The sequence below is a fragment of the Entamoeba nuttalli genome, assembly GCF_000257125.1.
Source record: "Entamoeba nuttalli P19 unplaced genomic scaffold asmbl_8388, whole genome shotgun sequence".
Lineage (NCBI taxonomy): Eukaryota > Evosea > Mastigamoebida > Endamoebidae > Entamoeba > Entamoeba nuttalli.
This window is the reverse complement of record NW_008579110.1, coordinates 1381-23912: the sequence shown is the minus strand read 5'-3', so window position 1 is coordinate 23912 and position 22532 is coordinate 1381. Positions and strand designations below refer to the sequence as shown.

Genomic DNA, 22532 nt, shown 5'->3' with positions numbered 1-22532 from the left:
GTCCGAATTTAATCATTTTTGTTATATATTACCAATTTTGTTTATTTTTAAAAGGATATAAAAATAAAAGAAAGGGAAAGAATTATGAGATTTAGTACTAGAAATATTTTTGAGGAGTAATAAAGATTTTGGTAATGAAAATTTGAAACGAAAAATAAAAACTATGAAAGAAAAAAAGATTAATCATAAAATCAATGTTTTCACCTACTGTTCAAACACTAGGACTTCTTAACCTTGATCCTCATACAAATATAGTTTCTGTTCTTACAAAAGAAATTCAAATATCAATTATTCATCAAGTCTCAGGGTCTATTGTAAATAATTTAAATCAATTTCAAGCAAGTTTGAACACTGAAGAGCATTGTAAGTGGTTTGTTATTTTTATTTAGTAGAACAAAAAAGAAGACTGATAATAATTCGATAGGATGATGGAAATAATTGGTGCTGGTTTGAGACTTCCAGTTGAATGTTTTGAAACAATTGGTCAGTGTGTTAAAATATATGAATCATGGTTTATTCTACAACAATATACCCCTCAACCTATCGTTCAAAAATTTAAAGAATTTAAACGTGTTGTATGTGAACAACTAACTTTGGTTTTATGTAAAAGAGAAACTACACCACAAAATTTTAATGTATTTCCAAAATATTGTGAGTTATGTAAAAAAGTTATTAGTATGTTAAGGGTACTTAGTAAGTCATTAGAAAAACAGGGTGATGAAGTTACTCGAATGTTTAGATTAGTTATTGGGTGTGTACAAGATGTTTGCGGGTATAAGTGGTCTAATGAAGAATTAGTATTTATTTCACCAGTAGCTGGTGTATTAATTCGATTTTTTTATGAGATGTGGGTTGAACATTCTAATGAAGATTCTAGTTTAGTAAAGTTAATTTCTAAATTACATCCACAATGGATTACAATTAATACAATTGCTTTAGAATGGGTTAAAATTGCACAGTACATTCAAAGTAAATATCTTGATACATTATATATAACAAAATTAGATAATGGAGTATTGTCATTAAAAAATGAAGAATATGATTTTACACTAACTACTTCATCAACTTCATTACTTAAAATGTGGCTTCATTTTATTCGTTTGTTAGTTAAATATTATTCAAATTTAAATAAATAAGTAATTATTTATAATAAATAGATTTTTGTGGAAATGTTGCAAACATAACTAACCCAGATGTTCTTGAGTTAGTTGAAGAAGGATTTTATAATTTAATTGTTCAGATGATCTCATATACAAATAATAAAAATATTCAACAACCTCCTGATGGAAACATTATATTATCTATATACTTTGATACTATCAGTTTTCCTGTAATATATCTATCACACCATATTTATTTTGGGGCAATCTTATTCTCTCTAAAAACATTATTTCTTATAATTAATACTTTTGCCTTTAATAATACTATTGACCAATCTTATTTAATTAAAATTTATCATGTCATCTCTTTTGGAATTGATACACAAAATAGTATTGTATTATCTTTTATTTTAAAACAACTTCCTAGTTTATTTAAAAAAAGATTACCTGGTATTGAAGTATTATATCCAAACTTGATGATAACAATGGAACGATATTGTGCTTCAGCCTCAACTTCAAAAGACCAATTATTAGATATATTATCATTATTACAATTGATCCAACTTTCTTTCTCACAACAATGGGAAACTATTATGATTCCTACAATTCCAAGACGTTCATCCATTCAATTTTCATACCACAATCTCATAGAAAAAACAAGGTCCGTATTATTTAGTATCTTAAAAACTTCAAAGGATCCAGATGTATTAGATTCATTATTATTAAGTTTTAATAGGTTCTTCCTTGATTATGTCACTCGTGAATTTGAAATAATAACAATTGATGACAACTCACCAGATTTTGTTTTACAAGAATTTATTAAAGAAATGAGTCAAAATGGATTGTATTGGTTTGAGTGTTTATTCAATGCAAAGAAATATCATAACATTATTGAATTATTAAGAACTCTTAATCAAATTATTCCATGTCTTTCATCTCCTCAAGGACCATTCCAAGAAATTTTCCAAGTTTTATCTAATTTTGTTGAATTAAATTATAAAACCTGTGAAAATATTCATCCAGTATTATCAGTATATGCACTCTTTTTCTCAAAGTGTTATCCAAATTTACCATCAAATGTTTTGATAGCATCATTAAGATTATGTAGTAAGATATGTTCATTTTTTAATTCTTTAATAACAAATGATCCTATGTTAGCAGTAACTTATAAATTTGATTCAGAATTAATGAGCTCTCTGTTTAATAACTTAATGCCAGACTCTTTTAAAGATAATATTATTAATGAAGTTCTTATTTATAACTTATTTAAACAATACAATATAACTAATATATTTGATCATTTCCAAATATTCTTTGATTCTCATTCAGTTATTTCTTATATTGATCTTCCATGGACAATGAATAATGAATTTTGTGACATTCTTGTTATTTCTAGAACTGCATATTTTAAACAAACATACATCATTAGATATCTTATGGATAATGAACAATGGACTTTAATCAAAAACAATATTAATTATCAAGAAGTCACTATTGGATATCCTTGTTTTAATGAAAAAGAGACATGGACACATCAATCAGTTCTTTTCAATCTCGATCATTATTTAAATCCTAAACCAGCATCACAAAAACGTGCTTCACTACATCTACCGAATTTGAAACATATTGTTCAAGAGTCTTCGAACTTTAACTGTTCTCCCATTAGGTTATTCTGTATGAGCATTCACTTAATGGAAATTTCTCATATGAATTTAATCCCATTAAATACAAATGAGAAATTATTAAATGAATTGGTAGAATTAGACTCTGTTGCAACAAAAATTACTGGAAATGTTGAATTAAAAATTAAACAAAACAATCAACTTTTTGTTGAATTTGTAAGTAATCTTGGAACCTTAGTTGATGGCGAAACGTTTGTTGGTTATAAAGGGAAGTATGATAAAGAGTCTATGTTTGTGTGTAACTCAAATTCAGAAATGGATGTAATTTATAATATTCCATCAATATACGCTACTCCTAATGAAGCCAAAGGTAAAGAAGAGATTGTAATTGAATGGAAAGAAAGAAATGAAATACAAGAATATTCAACATTAAAACATGATGATAAATTATATATTATCATTGAACATGATAATTCAGATATTTTTAGAGTTTTATCAAATAAATGTGTTGGACCAATGTTAAATGTTCAATACATTAGTTTAGGTTCTTTAGGACTATTTATCAAATTAACTTGTGAAGCATATTTAAGGCAAAACAATGGTAATATATCTCAAATTAGTCGAAGAGCTGCATTAGAAGTTATTAAGTCCTATTCTGATGATTTAAATCCACACGCAGAAATTCATATGTTATTCAATGAATCTTTCAGAAAATCTTTTAATACGTCAGAACTTAATTTTACTCTTGACGACTTTGATCTTCCACTACTTTCTCCTACTACACCAACAAAACCTAGGGCTTTAGATATTAGACAAAAAGCACAAGACAGCTCTGAAGATTTGACAACTTCACCAACAAAGACAAACCAAGTAAAATCAAATTCATTATTTAATAAGGCTACTACTTCTCAGAAACCTCAACAAGATAATTCATGTATGTCAAAATCATCATTTGCTTTCAAAAAGATTGTTCAGCAACAAGAAAAACAACAACAACAGATTCGTCAATTAGAATTGTTACAAAACCGTTCTTCTTCTTCTGAAGATGTTTCTCCTTCTGTAATTAAGTCAGAGCCACAGCCTATTCCAAAAACAACTCCAACATCTCCTCAAAATAATTTACCATCTCCTCAATCAAATACAACCTTTGTTTCTCCTTCCCAAACACCTAAACAGCACGTAAATATGTTCCAGTCAGCTCCAGTTGTATCTTCATTCCAAAAAAGACCTCCTCAGCGAGGTGGTTTCTTTACACAACGTGAAACAAATAAACAAGCAAAAGCCTCAATTAAAAGTGCATCAAATTATCCTCAAGTTTCTGTTCCATTAGCAACACAAGCTCATGGACAATATTCATATCAAAAAAAACAAGAAACTCCTCAACAAAAACATAATACCACTGGTTGGCAAATGGGTGGTACAAATGAAAAAACTCGTACAGGTCATCTCACAGCAACTTCTCGTGGATTTGTTATGGGAGATAGAAGAAGTCGGGATATTACTCCAACACAACAAGATCAACATGAAACAAACTGAAACAACTTTTTTTAATTACAATTTTGGAACAAGTTTATGATAGTTCTTTTTGAATCTAATTCATTATTCCTTGATTTTTTTTAATTGGTTTATTTCTATTAAATCTTCTTCGTTTAAACAATAGCCTGTTCTATCTATTTTCAACTGACAAGTTAAACAATCATAAATCCATTCTATTCCTACTACATCAATTTTTTTCTCATTACAAATTTTCATTTGTTTAAGTACATCTTTAAAGTCTATTAAATTATTACCAATAATGCATACAGTGACTGAAGAAGTTAATTTCGTTTTAAACTTTGCTCCATGAAATTCACATTGTTTAATTGTATCTTCATTAAGACTCCCAAGAATTTTTATGTTTTCTCCAGTAAAAAATTTAGATTCTTTTTTCATACAAAATATAATTTCATTTAAAGAAGGTTGAGAAAGATATGATATGATTGACATCAATTGAGCTAATTCATTGCTTTCAGTACTAATTGAGTTTTGCTGCATTTCTTGTGATGTGATATTGTTTAGAGTATTTTCAGTTTGGTTTTCTTGAGTGTAATGGAAGTTTTGGTTTTCCTCTTTTGTTGGACTAATTCCTACAACACCTTCTCTGCTCGTATCTTTTAACTGCCTTTGGGTATTAAACGCTTCATCAAAAATACCTTTGTCAGAGCTTTGTATTGTTTGCGTTGATTCAGGTGATGTTAATGTAAATGGTATTTCATCTAAAAATTGATCAAATTCTATTGGAATTGTTTGAGTTTCTGAAATAGGTTTAGTTTCAATACTTTTCCTTCTTAGAAAAGCAAGGGATTGTTTAGGAAGTTCAAATGTAACTTCAGATTTAGTTAAAACAATTGTGTCATTACGAATACTAGTAGAAGCTTTTCTCTTTTTTAGTTCATTGCTTGATTTTCTTCTTAAGAGAATTTCATTAAACCTAGCTTCTTCACTTTTTCTTTTCTCTTCTTCTTCAGACTTTCTTTGATATTCTTGTTGAACACGTTCTTCGTAATGACTATCAACAAATCGTCGAATTATTCTGTTTCTATTATTAACATCTAATCTACACTCAAGCATTTCATTAAAATCAATATACCGCTCTTTGTCTAAAACAAAGATTCCTTTGTTATTAATTAGATAATGATGTTCAATGTCTTCGTTTAATTTACTATTATAATCAACATAAATTTTACCATTAAACGATTGCCAACGAATTTTACTTGTTGACTCTGTTGGTACTGTGCATTGCACTTCGACCTTTCGTGTTGTTAAATGAATAGAAACTGACATTCTATTTATTAGGAGATCTTTTTTATCAAGAAATTTGAGGTATGTTTTTAAAAATAGATAGACTCTCAAATTTCAGTTGATAAATCAAATAAGGAACTTATGTTGATACTATCTATATGAGGTGGTTTTGCTTTCTTTTTAAAATAGTAATTTCTTCGGTAAGGAGTTAGAACTAAAATTTTTAAAGGTGAATCAAAATAATCATTACACCCTTTCACAAAGAGAAAGTTAATCACGAAATATTCTATCTCTTGAATCAATCTTTTCATTTCAAAATTTAATGAATTTAGATTCTTTCTTAATCCACATTCTCCAAGAAAAACTATCATAAAAGATTCCTTTTGGTTGTCATCTTTTTTATAGGTTAGATAGTCATTTAGTTTTAATAAATCAAAAACTTCCCCTCGTTTCTTTAAGATACATCCTCGTAATTTAGTAAGAAAGTTCAAATTACATACTTCAAATGATGAAATTATTTTTAATGTAATTCTTTCTTTTAAATAACCTGTTCCATAAAATTCTAGTATTTGTCTTTTACGTACAATTTCATTCCATTTCCATAGAGTGCTTATTGGTAATAATTCATTTATAATGCATTCTTGCATAAGTTTCTCAAAATAAGACACTTGTATTTTCATTTTAAGAGCAGCTTTATAATGTGGAGTCAAAGAATTAGTCATTTATAATTATCAATTATAGTGGATGAATTTAAGTCATTGAAAAGCCAATAAAAAATAAATCATTTTTGAGTCTTACTGTTAAATAACAAATTTAAATTATATTATTGTTATTGTGGCATTAATTTCTTTACTGCATTAACTAATTTACTCTTGTTGAATTGTGCCCGTTCATATAATTCTTCGTACTGTTCAATAAAAGTATTTATAACATCATCCTTGTTAGATTCTCCAGAACATATTTTTGTTAATTCTTTTTCTGTTTCTGCTCGAAGTTGTGGTCTAGAAAATTCAAAACCCATTGAGTCATACCCTTCAACTAATGCAAGTCCTAAGTTTGTAGGAATAAATGATCCTTGTTTAACAATAACATATTCTCTTTCTTGAATTTTTTGAATATGTTGTGCAATGGTTGCATCAGTACCAATTCCATTTTTATCCATAAGTTGAATTAACTCAGGCTCTGTTAATGGTTTTGGTGGTGATGTTTCTCCATAACTCACTTCAAAACAATTTAATTGGACTTTTTCTCCTTCATGAAACTCTGGAATTTCTTTATCTGACCACTTTCTAAATGGGAAAATGTTTAAATAATTACGTTCCGTAATCATCAATCCATTACAATGAAAACTTTCATTACCAACTTGTAATCCAATTTTTGTTTCAAATCCCCTTGCATCATCTGACATATTTGCTAAATAATTTCTTACAATGAAGTCATAAATTTTTCTTTCTTTTTCTGACAAATCATTTAAATTAGCATTTCTTGTTGGATGAATAGGAGGATGAGACTTATCAGTTGCTTTTCCATTTCTTGGATTTTTCATTTTACCATTTAGTAATTCTTGGACATATGATGAATATATACGATTCTCTTGAAACATTTCAATTTGTTTTCTATGATTCATATCAGAAGGAAATATATTTGTTTCTGTTCGTGGATAACTAATTAACCCAGAGTTATATAACTTCTCTGCTATATTCATTGTTTCATTTGAACTAATTTTAAAATACTTAGAACATGCTTTTTGAAGATCAACTGTTGTTAATGGTAATGGTTTAAAGTTGGTTCGACCTTTTTCTAATATCTCAGTAATAGTTGCAGAGTTTATATATTCCAACGCATCTTCATATAATAAGTCACATATCAACCTATCAAATAACCTATTTCTATCCCAATGAAATTCGGTTAGTATAGAATTTTTTTCTACAACACAATTAATTTTATAAAAGGTTTCTTTTGTAAATGCCTTAATTTGATAATATCTATCAACAACAAATCCTAAAGTAGGAAATTGACATGCACCATAACTTAATACTTTCCCTTCTAATGCTTTTGATTTATTTTTTAGTAATGTTGTTTGAAATCTTGTAAAAGCAGCTCCTGTTCTTAAATCAATTTCTTGTCTTACATCAACAGCCTCACTCATATGTTTATTAGGAGCAGTCAATGTGTTATATGCTTTAATAATTTCATTAGGAACTAAACTATTAAAATGAGCTCTCCATACTTTCATCTTTGAATTAACTTCAGAACATACTTCAATAACTTCAAAAGAAATGTTTTCTCCTTCTCTATCACAGTCAAGCCATAATACTAATACCTGACATTTTTTTGCTAAACTTTTTAAGTTTAACTCAACTTTCTTCATATTGGATGGAACACTCTTTTCTATTGGTGCCGTGAAAAGTTCTTCAGGATCACAACTACCCCATGAACGGTAAGCTGTAGTAAAATCAATTCCTTTCAAATGCCCTGCAACAGAAGTAACATAATGAGTACACTTCCCATCATTTTTAAATTCATGTTCAAATGAAAACACAGAATTATATTTAGATAGTCCTGGTGTTTTTTTACATGTCCCACGAGATAAGGTGTATGAAATAGCACTTGCTACACTCGGTTTTTCTGCTACATGCAGTATGGAGTTCATTACAAAATTAAATAAACAATTGAGTTTTTATTTAATGGTTCATTATTAATACTTTTTATTATACTTTTTGATTTATTAGATTTTCACTTTTTTATATACTTTGATGTATAATCTAGAAAATAAAAGCATCAAAAATAATGAAAAACAATCATTTTATTTCTAATACATCAACTCCATCAAGACACTCTACAAAGAAATAAAGTTTTGAATAATTTTCAACAAAAAGAACTGAAAGCACTTTTGAAGTATTTTTTGAAGAATTTAATGAACGTCCACCATAACAAGAACCTAATAATTCCAATTTCTCAACTTCATATAACATCAATTCTCCCCGATCACTTCCTAGTGCCAAAACATTCATAATTGATCCATCAATGAAATGAGTAATTGTTACAGCCGTGATAGTAGTATTTATTAAAGTTTCAGCAAATTTATATGCGTTAATAGAATATCCTGTAATAATTGTTCTACTTTGTTGAATTGATAAAGTAATTAAATCTCCATTTTTGTCACTAAATAACATTTTATTTATAACTTCATTTGTTTTTATGACTTGTCTAATTTTACCATCTTCATTAAAATATCGAATATATCCATCGCTTGATGCAATGACTGCTGTGTGATAATCAATACAATATGTTATTGCAGTTACTTTATCTGTAATACCATACAGTGAAACAAATAATGGATTTTTTCCAAATGGCTGATTAATAATAAATGATTCTCCAGTCTCACATCCATAAACTAATTTATTTCCATTATCAAAAACATTGAAGTCAGTAACATCTAATGACTTACAATATAAACTATTAATAATTTGATCATTCTTACTTAATGTAAATATACCTTTATTTTGTTCATATTTTACACAATAAATTTCTTTATCCAATGAAAAAGTACAACATTGGTCAGTGAATACTGAAAATTTATTATTTTCAAATGCAAATAAACATCCTGTTTTTAATGTAGTAATTAATTCTGTATGAGGGTTATGAAAATTAAAAGCTAACCTTGGGGTAACTAATTTCTTTGGATGTGGTTTAATAAATACTTTATTTGGTATGTTACCCATTGTTTTCCATATAACTTCCTTAATTTGTTCATCCACTTCAGACTCTTTTGTATATTCCTTACTATAAACGTTAAACTTATTTCTGTTTTGTTGGTCAACTCCAAACACTAAATCAATCCATTGGTTAATGGTTTGTCCAACTTCTTGACTTTCTAATGCCTCTCTCATATGATGAATGAATAACCTACTTGTTTCTCCCCAAGGAGGAAAGTTAACATCTCCAACGGTTGTACTTTCTCCTTTAAGATGATTTAAGTTCATAAATACTTCAGGACAACAATAGAATTCAGGTAATAATTCAATTCTTGATTGTAACACAGAACTTAAAAACAATGAACCTACATTGACAAACATCCTTCCATCTATTTCTAAACATCTTCCCGACATTTCTTTTAAAATCATATCAGTATATGGTCTTAGCCTAAATAAACATCTTAAAACTGTTGATGGACTACTCAGACAACAATTATAATGACATTCTTTTTCATAATAATTATCTTCTATTTGATTCGTCTCTTTTTGTGCTCCAATTGGTAGTTGAAGATTTCTATACATCTGAATATCACTTAATCTGAAATCTTTGCTATCATAACTACAAATAACCCAGGGGTATATGGGATATTGACTTAATGTTCTATAACTTCTTCCTGCTTCATTGTTGACTATTCCAAGATATTCAAAATTACTAATTAATCCTTTACTCCACATCTTTGTTGACTCTAACAATTTACTTTCTGAACACCCAGTAACTTCTATAATTTTATTACGTTGTTTATTTGTAAAAATAAAGAATTCAATTCTTCCATCAGCAGTTATTATTTCCAATCCATTATCTTGATACAAGTACATTTTCTTTGTGATGATTGCATTTTTTAAAGGTAAAATAATTTCTTTACTAATATTTTCATTATGAAGAACTTTTGAATATTGGAAAACTAGTTCTTTTTCATCTGCTTCTTCCTTAATTTGCATCATTCCTTCACACTCTTCTTCTTCTTTAATCCTTTTACATTTTATTCCACATGTTAATGCAATAGGAGGAATGTATGGAACAAGTTCTTTAATCTGAAGATAATTTTTTAATTCTTCTATAATCTCTGGAGTAATTTCTTCAGTTGTTGGAAGGTCTCTCATTTTTGGTGAAGAATAATCCACTAAATTATGTACAAAACTTGGAGTTATAAAAGGTGTTAATTTTATAGCACTTATTGGGGGTGGAAATTGATAAGCTAATATTCCTTTTGGGGATGTGTATTTTTTAAATATTTTTAACCAATGCAAACAAGCAACCCTTGATGGACTAGTTGGTTTTGTTTTGAATGAACGAGGTGGAGGTCTAATAAAATCAAGATCATTAGGAATGGTTGTAGGTTGTATTTGTACAAGATATGGATGAAGGTATTCTTTTCTTTCAATAGTTCCATATATTTCATTGACAAATAAATGTAATTCATTTTTCACTTCTTCAGTAAATTCATTAAATCCAATTAAAACTGAATTTCCTTGTATTCCCTCTCTTAATAACTCAGTAGATAAAATAGTGGTTAGTCCTAACGTTTTTAATAATGGTACATAATATGCAGCAACACTAATATTATTATATTTTTCTTCAAACAATGCCTGGCGTTGTTCAAATTGAACAATAAAATCTCTCACTGATAATTTCTCAATAATCAATCGTTGAGATTCAATTGATAATGGTAAATCATATTGTAATACCTCTTTCCAAATACGTGCAATTGCATTGATAAAGAATAATTTGTGTGACCTTCTTCCTTGAGTAACAACATATTTCTTGTGCATGTCAGCAATAAACACATATACCCTCCACAACAATCTTGATTCAAAATTATCTGACATTACCAATGATGTAAAGTATAAATAATGAAGATGTACCTTCGTTGCAACTTGTTGTACTGATCGTTTTTGAGCCTCATTCATACCAGAGTCATACATTAATAATAATCCATTTAATATTTTTTCATCATCATTTCTATGAACAACATTGAGAATAGAATGAAATACAACCTCATTATACATTTTACAAGATACTAAATTTCTTCCTTCGGGTTTAATACAATTTTCTGAAAATTCTTTAACTATCATTCCTAATATTTCTGTTGGTATCTCATTTAAAGTACATAACAATAATACTAATGATGGGTCAGATGCAATGTCCATTGTATTTCCTTTATCAAAATTCATTAAAAATATAGTACGAAGAAATGAAGAAATGATTTTAATTGTAGAATAAGTATATTTATATACTCTTCTGACTGACCTGAGTGAGTTGAATAATCTAACAAATCCACCAAGTCTAATAAATTTACTATAAATTGGTTGAATAGATAAGATTAAACACATATATTTTAATACATCATTAATATATTGCTTTTTTACAATAGCAACTAATTCTAATATAACTCCTATTGGTAATATACTTGATGCAGTAGTTAAAAATTCACAGACTTGATCTTTGTCTTCAATACTTAATGCACGAGTCAATAATATTTGTAACACTAATACTAATGACTCAATGCTTGGAGTATCCATACCCTCTGTGTCTGATGAATTCGATACATCAATATTATTTATGAGATTTCTAATTGCTACATTTCCTACTGATTCTCCTTGATTTGTATTTTCATTAAATACTGTACATCTTATAATTTGTTCTGTTGAATAATTACTTTGAACAATCATAGCTATTTGATGTAAATAACTTCTCCACGATGATAACTGAAGTAAACCTGACATAACTGCAATGAAAGGAGACCTAATATTTTTATTTTGAATTGATCTATCAATAAATTGTAAAAATCTTTCAAAAACTCTACACTCTTCTAACATTCCAATAGTTGATTGAACATGAGGTGATTTTAAACTTAATGCAACCTTTTCTAAATAGATTCTAATAACGTCATCATTTCCTTTCTTCCAAAAATCAACATTTAATACAATTTTATCAACAAGTAATGGAGATGTAAACACTTCTTTCTGGTGGTCAGTAGAAAATTCTAATAAAGTTTCAACCAATCCAATTTCGTTAAATAGCGTTGCTCTTGCATTTAATATATCAAACATAATTTTTAGTCCTCCAACTTCACAGAAGTTATAAGATGCTTTTCCATTCTTTGAAAGATATTTTGTTAAAATGTTTAGTGCTGCTAATACACTTTCGTTATCTTTCATTTCTGCCATCAATATTAATAATATATCATATCCTCCAAGTAATTCTAACATCTTTTTTCCATGAATACATCTTCCAATGTCTTGTTGTTTTGAATTTATCAAAGGTTGTGTCCAAGGTATATTTATTGGAATTATTTCTTTTTGGGTGATTACTTGTTTTGTTCTTACATTTACCATAAAAGAAAATGGAATAGTATTGCACTCTTTTGGAGTTCTAATGTCAATTGGACAAAACCAATTTTCATTACTTGGAACAAGGTCTGGATTTTCACAATATACCAATCTTTGGACAGCAGCATCTTCAAGAATAGTTCTATATATTAGGATATTACCAATTCGTAAACGAACTTGTTCTGTACTTTGTACAATCATTTCAGTATTGTTTTCAAAAGTGGCAATTCCAACAACCGATCCAAGGAAAATACTATCTAAATATATTTCTATTTTACATTTATTACTCTTGTCTGTTTGATGTAGTGTCATAACAATAGAATGAAACATTTTTTCTCTTATTGGAAATTGTAATAATTCTCTCGAATTTTTGAAATAAATAGTAATTCCAACAGGAGTAGCATGTATTCCTAATGTATGTTGTGGAGAAGCAAAAGAGAATAAAGAAACAGAAGGTGTTTGATATTCTGGGAATGAATGAATATAAAACCAAGTACATGTAGTAAATGGTTTTACAGAATAGAATGGAAGTTTAAATGAAATTTTATTTACTAAGTGTTGACTAATATCGAGGAAATATGTTGGTGTGGGGATTAACTCAAATGACGAAATGATGATTGAATCTAAACCTTGGTGAATGTGTTTGCATTGGTGAATATTTTTAATTAATTGTTCAAGGACATGATGGTTACAATGATAACTAATAATACTTTTAATAAGAAAATCAGCATGACTTGCTTTCTTTGATTGAATGACAAAAGGAATCAATAATTCTGGAATTTCTCCATGACTTAATACATCTAAATTTTCACATTGTGATATTAATGGAATAAATATATCTCCAATAAGTGTATCACTACATTCTTCAGTTAGTTTGAGACTTAATAATAATTTTAAAACAAGAATTAATGGTGTAGGCTCATCAATAATATTAAGCATTGTTGTTAAAGCAATATTCCTTAATATTACAAAAATGTCATTTCCAAGAATAGAATAAATTTCTTTGATTCGATTAAAAGTATTATCTTCTTTCATAAATTCAACAAATAACTTTTTTCCAAATACATTTTCTTTAAGAGATGAAAATGAGTCAAAAAAGGTAGTAAAAAATTCTTTATTCCCATTTTTTTGATAAAAACATTTCTTTAAATAACACATAAAATCTCTAACACAATCTTCTGAACCTATTCCAATTTTTAATTTCCATAATTTCATTAATTGAATTTTATATTCTAATTCATTTAATCCATCAATGAGTTTAAATAATTTGATATATCCTATAGATTGATTTATTTTTTCTGTATCATCATCTAGTAATAATAAAGTCATAAATTCAATTGATAATTCAAATTCTTCTTTGTTTGAAACACTTCTAATCATACTAGAAAAGAAATTATTAGGCTCTGTTGTCTTAAAATATTTTAAAACATCATTGTCTCTCATTAATTGAACTAAATATTTTAATGTTTTAATTCTAAATGCTCCAGTTGAATTAATTGCTGTTTGACGAATATAATAAGAAAGTCCACTTTCAAGAATAAATTCTTGAATATAAAATCTTGACAATTGTAATGAAGATAGTCCATCAATAATTGGTTCTATAATATCAATGTTTTTTGAATTTTTCTTTATAAATTCAAAAAAGTATTTACGTTCTTCAATACTTAGACATTCAATAATTCTAATAAAACCATTTAGAAGGACTGAGCATTGTTTTTTATTTGAATCATTAACAATGGTATTTAACTGTTCTTGAAAAACACTAATGTTTGGTCCTACTGAATGTGCATATAAATGTACTTTTCTTAAAAGAATAAAATAATAGTCTTCTATATTTTTTTGAATGAAGAAACTCAAAGAATATACCATTGGTAATACAAATGTAAAGTTGTTTGTTGCTTGGATAACATTAAAATAATATGTAAGACAATCTGGTGATGGTGGAACAGAAAGACCATAAGGAAATAACCCTGGGAAATCTACTGGAGATTCAGGAAATGTCTTTGTTAAACAAACAATCAAACGCATTAAAGTATTTATTTGTTGGTTCACTTTTTCTCGTGTTAATTTTGATTCCACTAAATTTGCACAAAGAACTTTAACTCTTTTTACTAATGGAGATGGTGTTGAAGAAATATGTAATGGAATATATCTGTAATAATGGTCAATAAAAGCATCAATGGTTTGTGGTTGAATTTTATCAACAAACAACAAGTCTGGTAATTCCAAATAACAAAATGGACCAACTAGACTAAGAGCATAACTAATAATTTGTGACTGTGGGGTAGATTTAACAGGAGTAATTTTTACTGGAATAGAGGCTATTTGATTTTGATGTTCAAACATAGGAAAAATCAGTGGGTTTTTGTCAAGAACTATATTAGGAGGAGAGACAATAACATAATCAATCACTGAGTAAACAATCTCACAAATACATTCTATTTGTAAATTAGTAAATTTAGAAGAAACAGTATGTGTAAGGATAGAAAAAGAGCATAATTCATTAAACCGTTTTACCATAATTTCTTCAATAAATTGTTTTGGGTTGGAATAAATTTTTATATTTTCAAATAAATGTTCAATAATTCCAGTATATTCCAATATTATAGGAAATTGTTTTGGATTTTTACAATAAATTTGAATAATCTCTGTTATTACTTTATTGTATTTTTCATCTGATGGTTCTTGTTTATATTCATTAAGAAGGCGTAAAAGAATAATTTCATCTATAGACTTTTGAGGTGGTTGGATTGGTGGTTGGACAGATATTGTTTTGCTGCGAGGACGAAATAAATTAAATAAATTCATCTCAGACACAAAGATGAAAACTGACTTTTTTTCAATCTCAAAAAAAGAGAAAAGTAGATTTTTATTTATCAATGTTTCATATTTCTTTCCTAATCTCACAAGAACTAATATTTTATATTGGTAAATTGATATAGATTATCATAAAGTAAAGAGTCAAAAAGTAGAATGAAGTTGATTCAATTAAGTTGTTTTTGGTTCATTTACTAATAGCTGGATTCTCATAAGAAGATTATATAATGACTTACGAATGTCTTGTTCTTCAGATAGAATCAATTTATATAATGAAGATAAGTGAGTAGTATATATTTCCATTAACAAGTCATCAGAACAAGTATTAAGCAGGTCAAAGACAACATGAAGAATGAAATTACTTGGTAAATGAAGGAATTTATCCAATAAATGAACAATAACACTTGGATATATTTTGAATATTTCTTGAGCATAAAATATTAAGATGGTTTGAACTGCAATTGTTACATCATTGATATATTTTAGATATGGAGAATCTGTTTTTGTTTGAATAACCATATTTAATAATCTCTCGATATTAAATAAGAAACACTTTAATAACTCTTCATCTTCTTTTTGAGATAAAAGAATTATTTTTGGTGCAAATTCATACAATGTATCAATATATTTCTTAAATGTAGTTGCAATAAAAGGAATGTCTAATCGAGTTAATTCAAATTTGTGACCAATAAACTGGTCTTCGATATTTGTTTTCATAATTATCTTATGTTGGTGTTGATTGTTCATTTTTTCTTTACATTCTAATGAACAAAATTTAAGAGAACAAAATGGACATTCAACTAATTCAAATTGTTGAACTGGTTTTTTGCAACAAGAACATATTATTTCTTCTGTTTGATTATTATCTAATTCTTTTTCTTTCTTTTCTATTTCATCAATAACAGAGCCTTGTTGAAGAGTAAATGATTGAACTGCATCAAAGAAATAACTGATAATATCGTTATTCATCATTTCATAAATTTTTAAATATTGTGGATGTTCAATAAAAATTGGAATGATATCTTTTAATGATAATAATCCAATTTGTGTAATAAATTCTGTACCTTTTGTAATAAACGTTGTTATGATGTAAATATAATCACAAATAAAATAACCAAGTTTATCAGGATTTTGTGAAATTAAACCAGACATTTGTAACATTAAATTTAATGCTACTGATGTTAACCATTCACAACTTTTATTATTGTTATTAATTGTAATAACTTTACAATGGTAATATCCAATAGACTCCAATATTTTAAAATACACTCTATGAAAAATATAATACCAATCTTCAAAAGTAAGTTTATCCATATAATCATCAATAATATGATTAATTGTTTGTAAAGAAACTGATGCAACTTCAATATATTGACTTGACGTTGCATGGGCATATGATACTAATACATTAAAAAATAACTCATTATAACTACTTCCAAAGGATAAGTTAGCACCTTCAGGAATACGATTTTTTAAAATTGATTGTATTGATGCAAGAATAAATGGATGACTTGACTTTTCTTGAGTTAAATAACGGTCAGTAACAAGAGAATATCGAACCATTGTTTTAAGATAATAATAATCATATTTTCTATCAAATTGTAGTTTCTTTTCATTAACATATTTTAATAATATATATCCACTTTTTATTACAGCAGTGTCTTCATCTAATGAAGCAATATATAATATTTCAAATATTTCTTTCCAACACATTTGGATGAATGAAGAGTTTTTATCAACACATTCTTTTAACATATCAAGTATTGTTATTCGACAACTATTTAGTGGTGAGTCACACATAATAATAACTATTTCCTTTAATAATTCTGATGACTCTCCAAAAACATTATTTTCATTAAAACTAAATATCATTTTAATGGCTTCTTTAGCTACACTTTCATGTGGATGAAGTCCACATTGAAGTAAAAATTCTTTAATAATATTAACCGTCTGAACATTAAATTCTTTATTGTTCTTAACTTTTCTTTCATATGTTATATAACCCATTTTCTTCATTAAAAACATTGATGGTGTTAAATAATTTAATTCTTCAATTCCTGCTTCACATAAACACTGATAAATAGTTGTAATTTCATCTTCTTCACAATCTATTAATTGTTTAAAAATCTCTTTTGCTTTATCAATCCATTTTTTTAATTCTTTCTTCTTTGAATTAATTTCTGTTAATGATATAACTGGTACTTTATTTTCTTTAGGCTGATATAGACGATGTTGTACATTCATAAAAAATAATTTCCTTGTATTTTTAGGAACATTTACTAACGGTGAAAGAGCAACTTGTTCAGTTAATAATACTTGTTCTATTCTTGATAATAATGTAAATATATATTTCCATCCTTCTCCAATTTTTTCTTTCCTTTCCGTTGCTAAGTCAATTACAACTTTTGTCATTTCTATATTTCCTGGATTCTTATTATTGGGGTGATAAAATAACCCCCATTCACAAAGCATCTTAATAATTAAAGTTATTGATGTATCAAGCTCTAAATTTGCTGAAACACTTATCAATATGTTCATATTTTTAATTACATCATTGACCGTTTTATATTCTTCAAAAGCAATTTTTAAAGTTTTTAATGCTAGTGGAGTTAGAGTCTCAACAAGTGATTTTAGAATATCTCTATTAACAATAGAAATAGGGACAACTTCTTTTGATAAAGAAATGTCATTAACTACTTTTTCAAAGCCACTCGACACAGCTAATATTTCTTCTCTTTTTATAGGATTTGCCTTAACCATAGCAATCAATAATTTTTCATTACTCTTTTCTTCGTTTTGGTGTTCAGGAATTAAAAATGCATTTTGTGTTACACTTTGATATAAAGGTTGAAGATATTCATCAGGTAGAGTAAAGTTAAATTGTTCAACCATCCCTTTAAATTTTTCATATGTATCCATTGTCCTTGTTTTAACATTAGCATTGTGTGTTTCTGTAGATAAAAAGATAATTGTTGTTGCTAAGAAATAAATTTGATTTGACGTAATATTTAATTCATTAATTTTTTCATTCATACACTCGGCATATCTTATAGAAAACATTTCAATAACTCGATCAACTACCTGACCTTCTCCTGGCATAACAAATAAATTAAACATTGTCCTTAATGCTTCATCAATATTAAGTCCTTTAAAATCAATCAATTTCATATATTCTTTAAAAACTTCTTTATTTAAATCTTTATTTGAAGTAAGATATTTTCCTAGTGCTGTTTTGTCAATACCTTCTAATCTCATAAGAAATTGAGCAATTGAATCAGGACTATTAGAACATAAGTCTGTTTTAATCATATATGCTACTCCATCATTTGGTTTATCCTTAAATAATTGTTTTGAATGAATAACGTCAACCTTTCTTTTTCTTTGCTTAAGTAATTCAATACCCTCTTGGCAATGTGATTGAACTGGAACTGAGTTAATAATCTCTACCATTCCTTTCTCTTCTAGTTTCTGCATTGATTGTATTTGCATTTGAATAGATTCAATAACACTTTGAATAATTTTATATGCTGCTCTTCTAATCTCAATGATCAGTTTTGATGATAATTCGTCAGGCGTTTCCATTTTGAATTGAGACGAAAGAATAAAAGAAATTAATGATATAAATTCTTCAAATAAATTCATTCCAAATGTCATACAATCATAGTTAGTAAATAAATCAATAATAATTTGTGGTTGAGTTGCTAACTTTTGCATTTCATTTACAAGGAATAATTTATAACTAATAAAAGGTAATGGAGATTTAATAAAGAAGAAATATATATGTTTAGTAATAATTTCTATTTCTTTTTTAAAATACATTCTAAAACGATGAATAATTAAACTAAATATTTTAACAGATGTTATGAAAATAGGCTCTTCATTTGAAAATGTATTATGTGCAATACATTTACATAAATCTTGTTTCCATCCCTTAATAGAATTAGGACAAAATTCACTTGGACATTGGGACAACCAAAATTCTATCAAGTCTAATACTATTCTTTGCATTCTTAATGTCATTGGTCTTTTACCTGTCATTTGCTTATAACTACCTTTTAGTAATGTGTCTGATATTACAAATCTTTTTGCATGGTCAATAAGTGATATCTTAGTTAAAACACTCAAAATAGCATAATGAGGAGGTAATTGTTTTTCATATAAATCATCTTTTTTATCTTCATCGTCATTACGTTTTTTTAATTCATTAATTTCATTTTCAACTTTAATCTGTTCTGGATTAATTTGGTTATCTTCATTAATAATTTCTTTAACTTCTTCTTTCTTTATTTCTTCACTACTTTGAATAAATTCATCAAAAGATTCATCTTCATTTGATTTTGTTAACGTATTTGGTGATTCTAATGTTTGTATGACCTGTTCTTCTATTGGCTTTTCATCTACTGGTTGTTGTAACTCATCTTCATGATATGGTTGTGAGTTATCACTTTCATCAAAAGGAGTAGAACTCTCCATAGGTGAGACTGAAAGTAGTTTATTGTTAAAATTACCATTTCTATTAGACGTTGTATATTGTGAAGATATAAATAAAGGGGATATTGCTTGTAATGGTTTTGGCTCACATTCATTAGATAAGTTTGTTTCAACACTATACAACTTAAATAAAGAAGTAATATAGCCTTGTATAATATTATTCAAAGAACGTTCAGTTGGCTATTAAACTAATTAATATATAATAATAAAATATATAAAGAAAAACAAACATAATTAGGAGTTGATAAAGAATAAAAGTCAATCAATAACTTAATATTTTCAATAACATATTTTGTCTCTAATTTAAAAGGTATAGTTGCATGAATGATTCTTGCGGAAAGAATTAAAATTGCTTTATGACTTGAAACAATTTCAATAATAATATTATTATATAACATTGTTAATAATTTTTGACATGTTTCAACTGTAAGATATTGTTCCTTAATTAAACTAACAATGCAATTCGCAAGTCGGTCAATTTGTTTTATTCCAAAATAATAAATAACCCCAGTTCTTATACAATTTTCAATAACATTTTGATTGTCTTGAATGAAAATATCTTCATCACTTTTCCATGATTGAATATTTTTTTTCAACGAGTCAATAAACTCAACCTGTTTTTTATCAATTAAACCAACCATTGACTCTAATTTTTGTTTGATAGTGTCTTTGATATCTTTATTGTTTTGTACCGTTTCTTTCTTTTTGTCTGACATACCAATAACAAAAAAATTGAATTACAAGATGAGAAGAGTTTAGAAAAAACACAAAATATAAATATCAGTTTATTATAATAATAGCATTTTTATTAATAAAGTATGTATTAAAATAAATGGGTTAGCATTAGAGTATAAACCAGTTGTTAAACACACATTCTTTTATTATTGTTGTAAAAGTATTGATGAAATTTGTTCTATTACATCAACTGACATTGTAGATAGATCCATTCCTATACACCAATCAGTGTTTTGAGGTGCTACAATTTCTAATATTTTTTCCAATTGTTGTTCAGTTGCTAAAGATAATTTTTCAAGAAGAAGTGAATGATTAGGAACAATATCAGGTGTTTGGTCTATATTATCATTTTGAGAAACTACAGGTAATCCTGGTGGTTCATTTTCACTCCTTGGAGAATTTGTTGAAGGTAATGGTTCTTTCATTTGAGCCAATAAATTCATTTGATTAAAAGAGACTGACCTATTTTAATTGAATATATACTTTTTTATAACGACTTTTATGACATTTATACAAACTTATCTGCCATTGACTCACAGAGTAAATCAACGTAATAATGATAAGAGAAGAATAAATTAAATTTCGTTTCGTTATCAATCGTGGTTGAACCCATAAATTCACGTGCTGCTGAAACCATTTTAAGTAAAAACTCTTCAAAACTTTGTGTTTCAAAAACTTCTTTATATCTTCCTTTCATTATAAGTTCACTGTTCGGTATTGCAACAATAATTTGTTTAAGTTTTGTCATAAAATCAGATTTTAATGGTGGGATATTTGGAGAGTTGGACATTCGCTCGTTTTTAAGTTTTTATTTTAAAAATTTGTCTTTTAAGATTTTATTTTGCTTATTTTATGTTTTTAATTTTTTGTAATAATTCCCAAAATTATCATGTTTTAAAAAAAATGTTATTATGATTAAAACAAAAAATAATAAATTTGTGTTATTTTAAAATTATTTTATAATTGTTATATTTAACACGTAAAAACCAGTTAATTATGTATTACAGAGTTGTTCTTCATTATTCTATAGGTGCTAATAAAAACAATGATTCTTTGTAATTAAAGCTAAAGAATGCCTATTCTTATATATCAACAATCTTTCAAAATTTTTCATATTTTTCATTACAATGTTTTTGGCTTTCTTTGTCTTTTCATCTTCATTTTCAATTCTTTAATTGTTCTAATAATTTCTGGATTTACTAACATGTTTGTTGAAATTACAACTGAGATTAGTATTTGTCAATTTTGTTATACTTTCTATTTGTTCTCATGTTAATTTCTTATTTAGTCAATTAGTTCAAAATTAATCAATAGCCTATTATTCTTATGCTTCCATTTCTTATTATTTATTTATTCTTATTATTTCTTTCTTCATTTTTATTGTTGTAAATTCATTTATTTTCGTAGTCAATATCATTAGTTATTATCACTTATATATACGTATCATCAATATCTGCTTATCTATTTCTTTTCTTTGCAATTTTTTTATCATATTGTAGACTTGGTAATATTTGACGTTGTTTTTGTTGTACATTATTTCTCTTTTTCTTCTTTGTCTTATTTTTATTTCTTCTTTTTGTTATTTATTGTGCGACTTATCGCTTCCTTTCTTCTTCTTCCTCCTCTCTTTCTTCTTATCACAATTATCTATTTGGCGTCAGATGACATAACTATGTCTCTTATTTCTCTATTACTTCTTATTTCTCTTTCTTTTATTTTACTTTTCATATTAAATTACCAATATTTATTTTATCATTGTCATTTCTATCTATTTAGTGTTTTTATCAATATTTCTGATAAGATGATTTGTCTTCTTTCTTATTCTTATTCTTATTCTTGTTATCTTCTAGAATCTTGATACTAATTATTGCTATTGTAAAAATAACATAATAAGAAAT

General features: G+C 26.9%; 7 protein-coding genes across 7 annotated transcripts; 1 reads left to right on the top strand and 6 right to left on the bottom strand.

The window, feature by feature from the left end:
• Positions 1-194: 194 nt before the first annotated feature.
• Positions 195-4258, top strand: ENU1_184890 (hypothetical protein; the record flags this gene model as incomplete). Its single annotated transcript, XM_008861617.1, has 3 exons — positions 195-370; positions 425-1098; positions 1158-4258. The coding sequence occupies 3 exons, from the start codon at positions 195-197 to the stop codon at positions 4256-4258; spliced, it is 3951 nt and encodes a 1316-aa protein (XP_008859839.1).
• A 55-nt stretch (positions 4259-4313) lies between these two features.
• ENU1_184880 (hypothetical protein) lies at positions 4314-5545 on the bottom strand (the record flags this gene model as incomplete). The annotated part of the gene is made up of 1 exon (XM_008861616.1): positions 4314-5545. The coding sequence occupies one exon, from the start codon at positions 5543-5545 to the stop codon at positions 4322-4324; it is 1224 nt and encodes a 407-aa protein (XP_008859838.1). The 3' UTR covers positions 4314-4321.
• A 65-nt stretch (positions 5546-5610) lies between these two features.
• On the bottom strand, positions 5611-6225 carry ENU1_184870 (hypothetical protein; the record flags this gene model as incomplete). The annotated part of the gene is made up of 1 exon (XM_008861615.1): positions 5611-6225. One exon carries the CDS (start codon positions 6223-6225, stop codon positions 5611-5613), a length of 615 nt encoding a protein of 204 aa, XP_008859837.1.
• A 107-nt stretch (positions 6226-6332) lies between these two features.
• Positions 6333-8156, bottom strand: ENU1_184860 (DNA topoisomerase domain containing protein; the record flags this gene model as incomplete). The annotated part of the gene is made up of 1 exon (XM_008861614.1): positions 6333-8156. One exon carries the CDS (start codon positions 8154-8156, stop codon positions 6333-6335), a length of 1824 nt encoding a protein of 607 aa, XP_008859836.1.
• A 148-nt stretch (positions 8157-8304) lies between these two features.
• On the bottom strand, positions 8305-15399 carry ENU1_184850 (Beige/BEACH domain containing protein; the record flags this gene model as incomplete). Its single annotated transcript, XM_008861613.1, has 1 exon — positions 8305-15399. The coding sequence occupies one exon, from the start codon at positions 15397-15399 to the stop codon at positions 8305-8307; it is 7095 nt and encodes a 2364-aa protein (XP_008859835.1).
• Positions 15400-15579: 180 nt separating this feature from the next.
• ENU1_184840 (Sec7 domain containing protein) lies at positions 15580-20615 on the bottom strand (the record flags this gene model as incomplete). The annotated part of the gene is made up of 2 exons (XM_008861612.1): positions 15580-20079; positions 20130-20615. The coding sequence occupies 2 exons, from the start codon at positions 20613-20615 to the stop codon at positions 15580-15582; spliced, it is 4986 nt and encodes a 1661-aa protein (XP_008859834.1).
• A 165-nt stretch (positions 20616-20780) lies between these two features.
• On the bottom strand, positions 20781-21424 carry ENU1_184830 (hypothetical protein; the record flags this gene model as incomplete). Its single annotated transcript, XM_008861611.1, has 2 exons — positions 20781-21096; positions 21153-21424. The coding sequence occupies 2 exons, from the start codon at positions 21422-21424 to the stop codon at positions 20781-20783; spliced, it is 588 nt and encodes a 195-aa protein (XP_008859833.1).
• Between the last annotated feature and the right edge of the window lie 1108 nt (positions 21425-22532).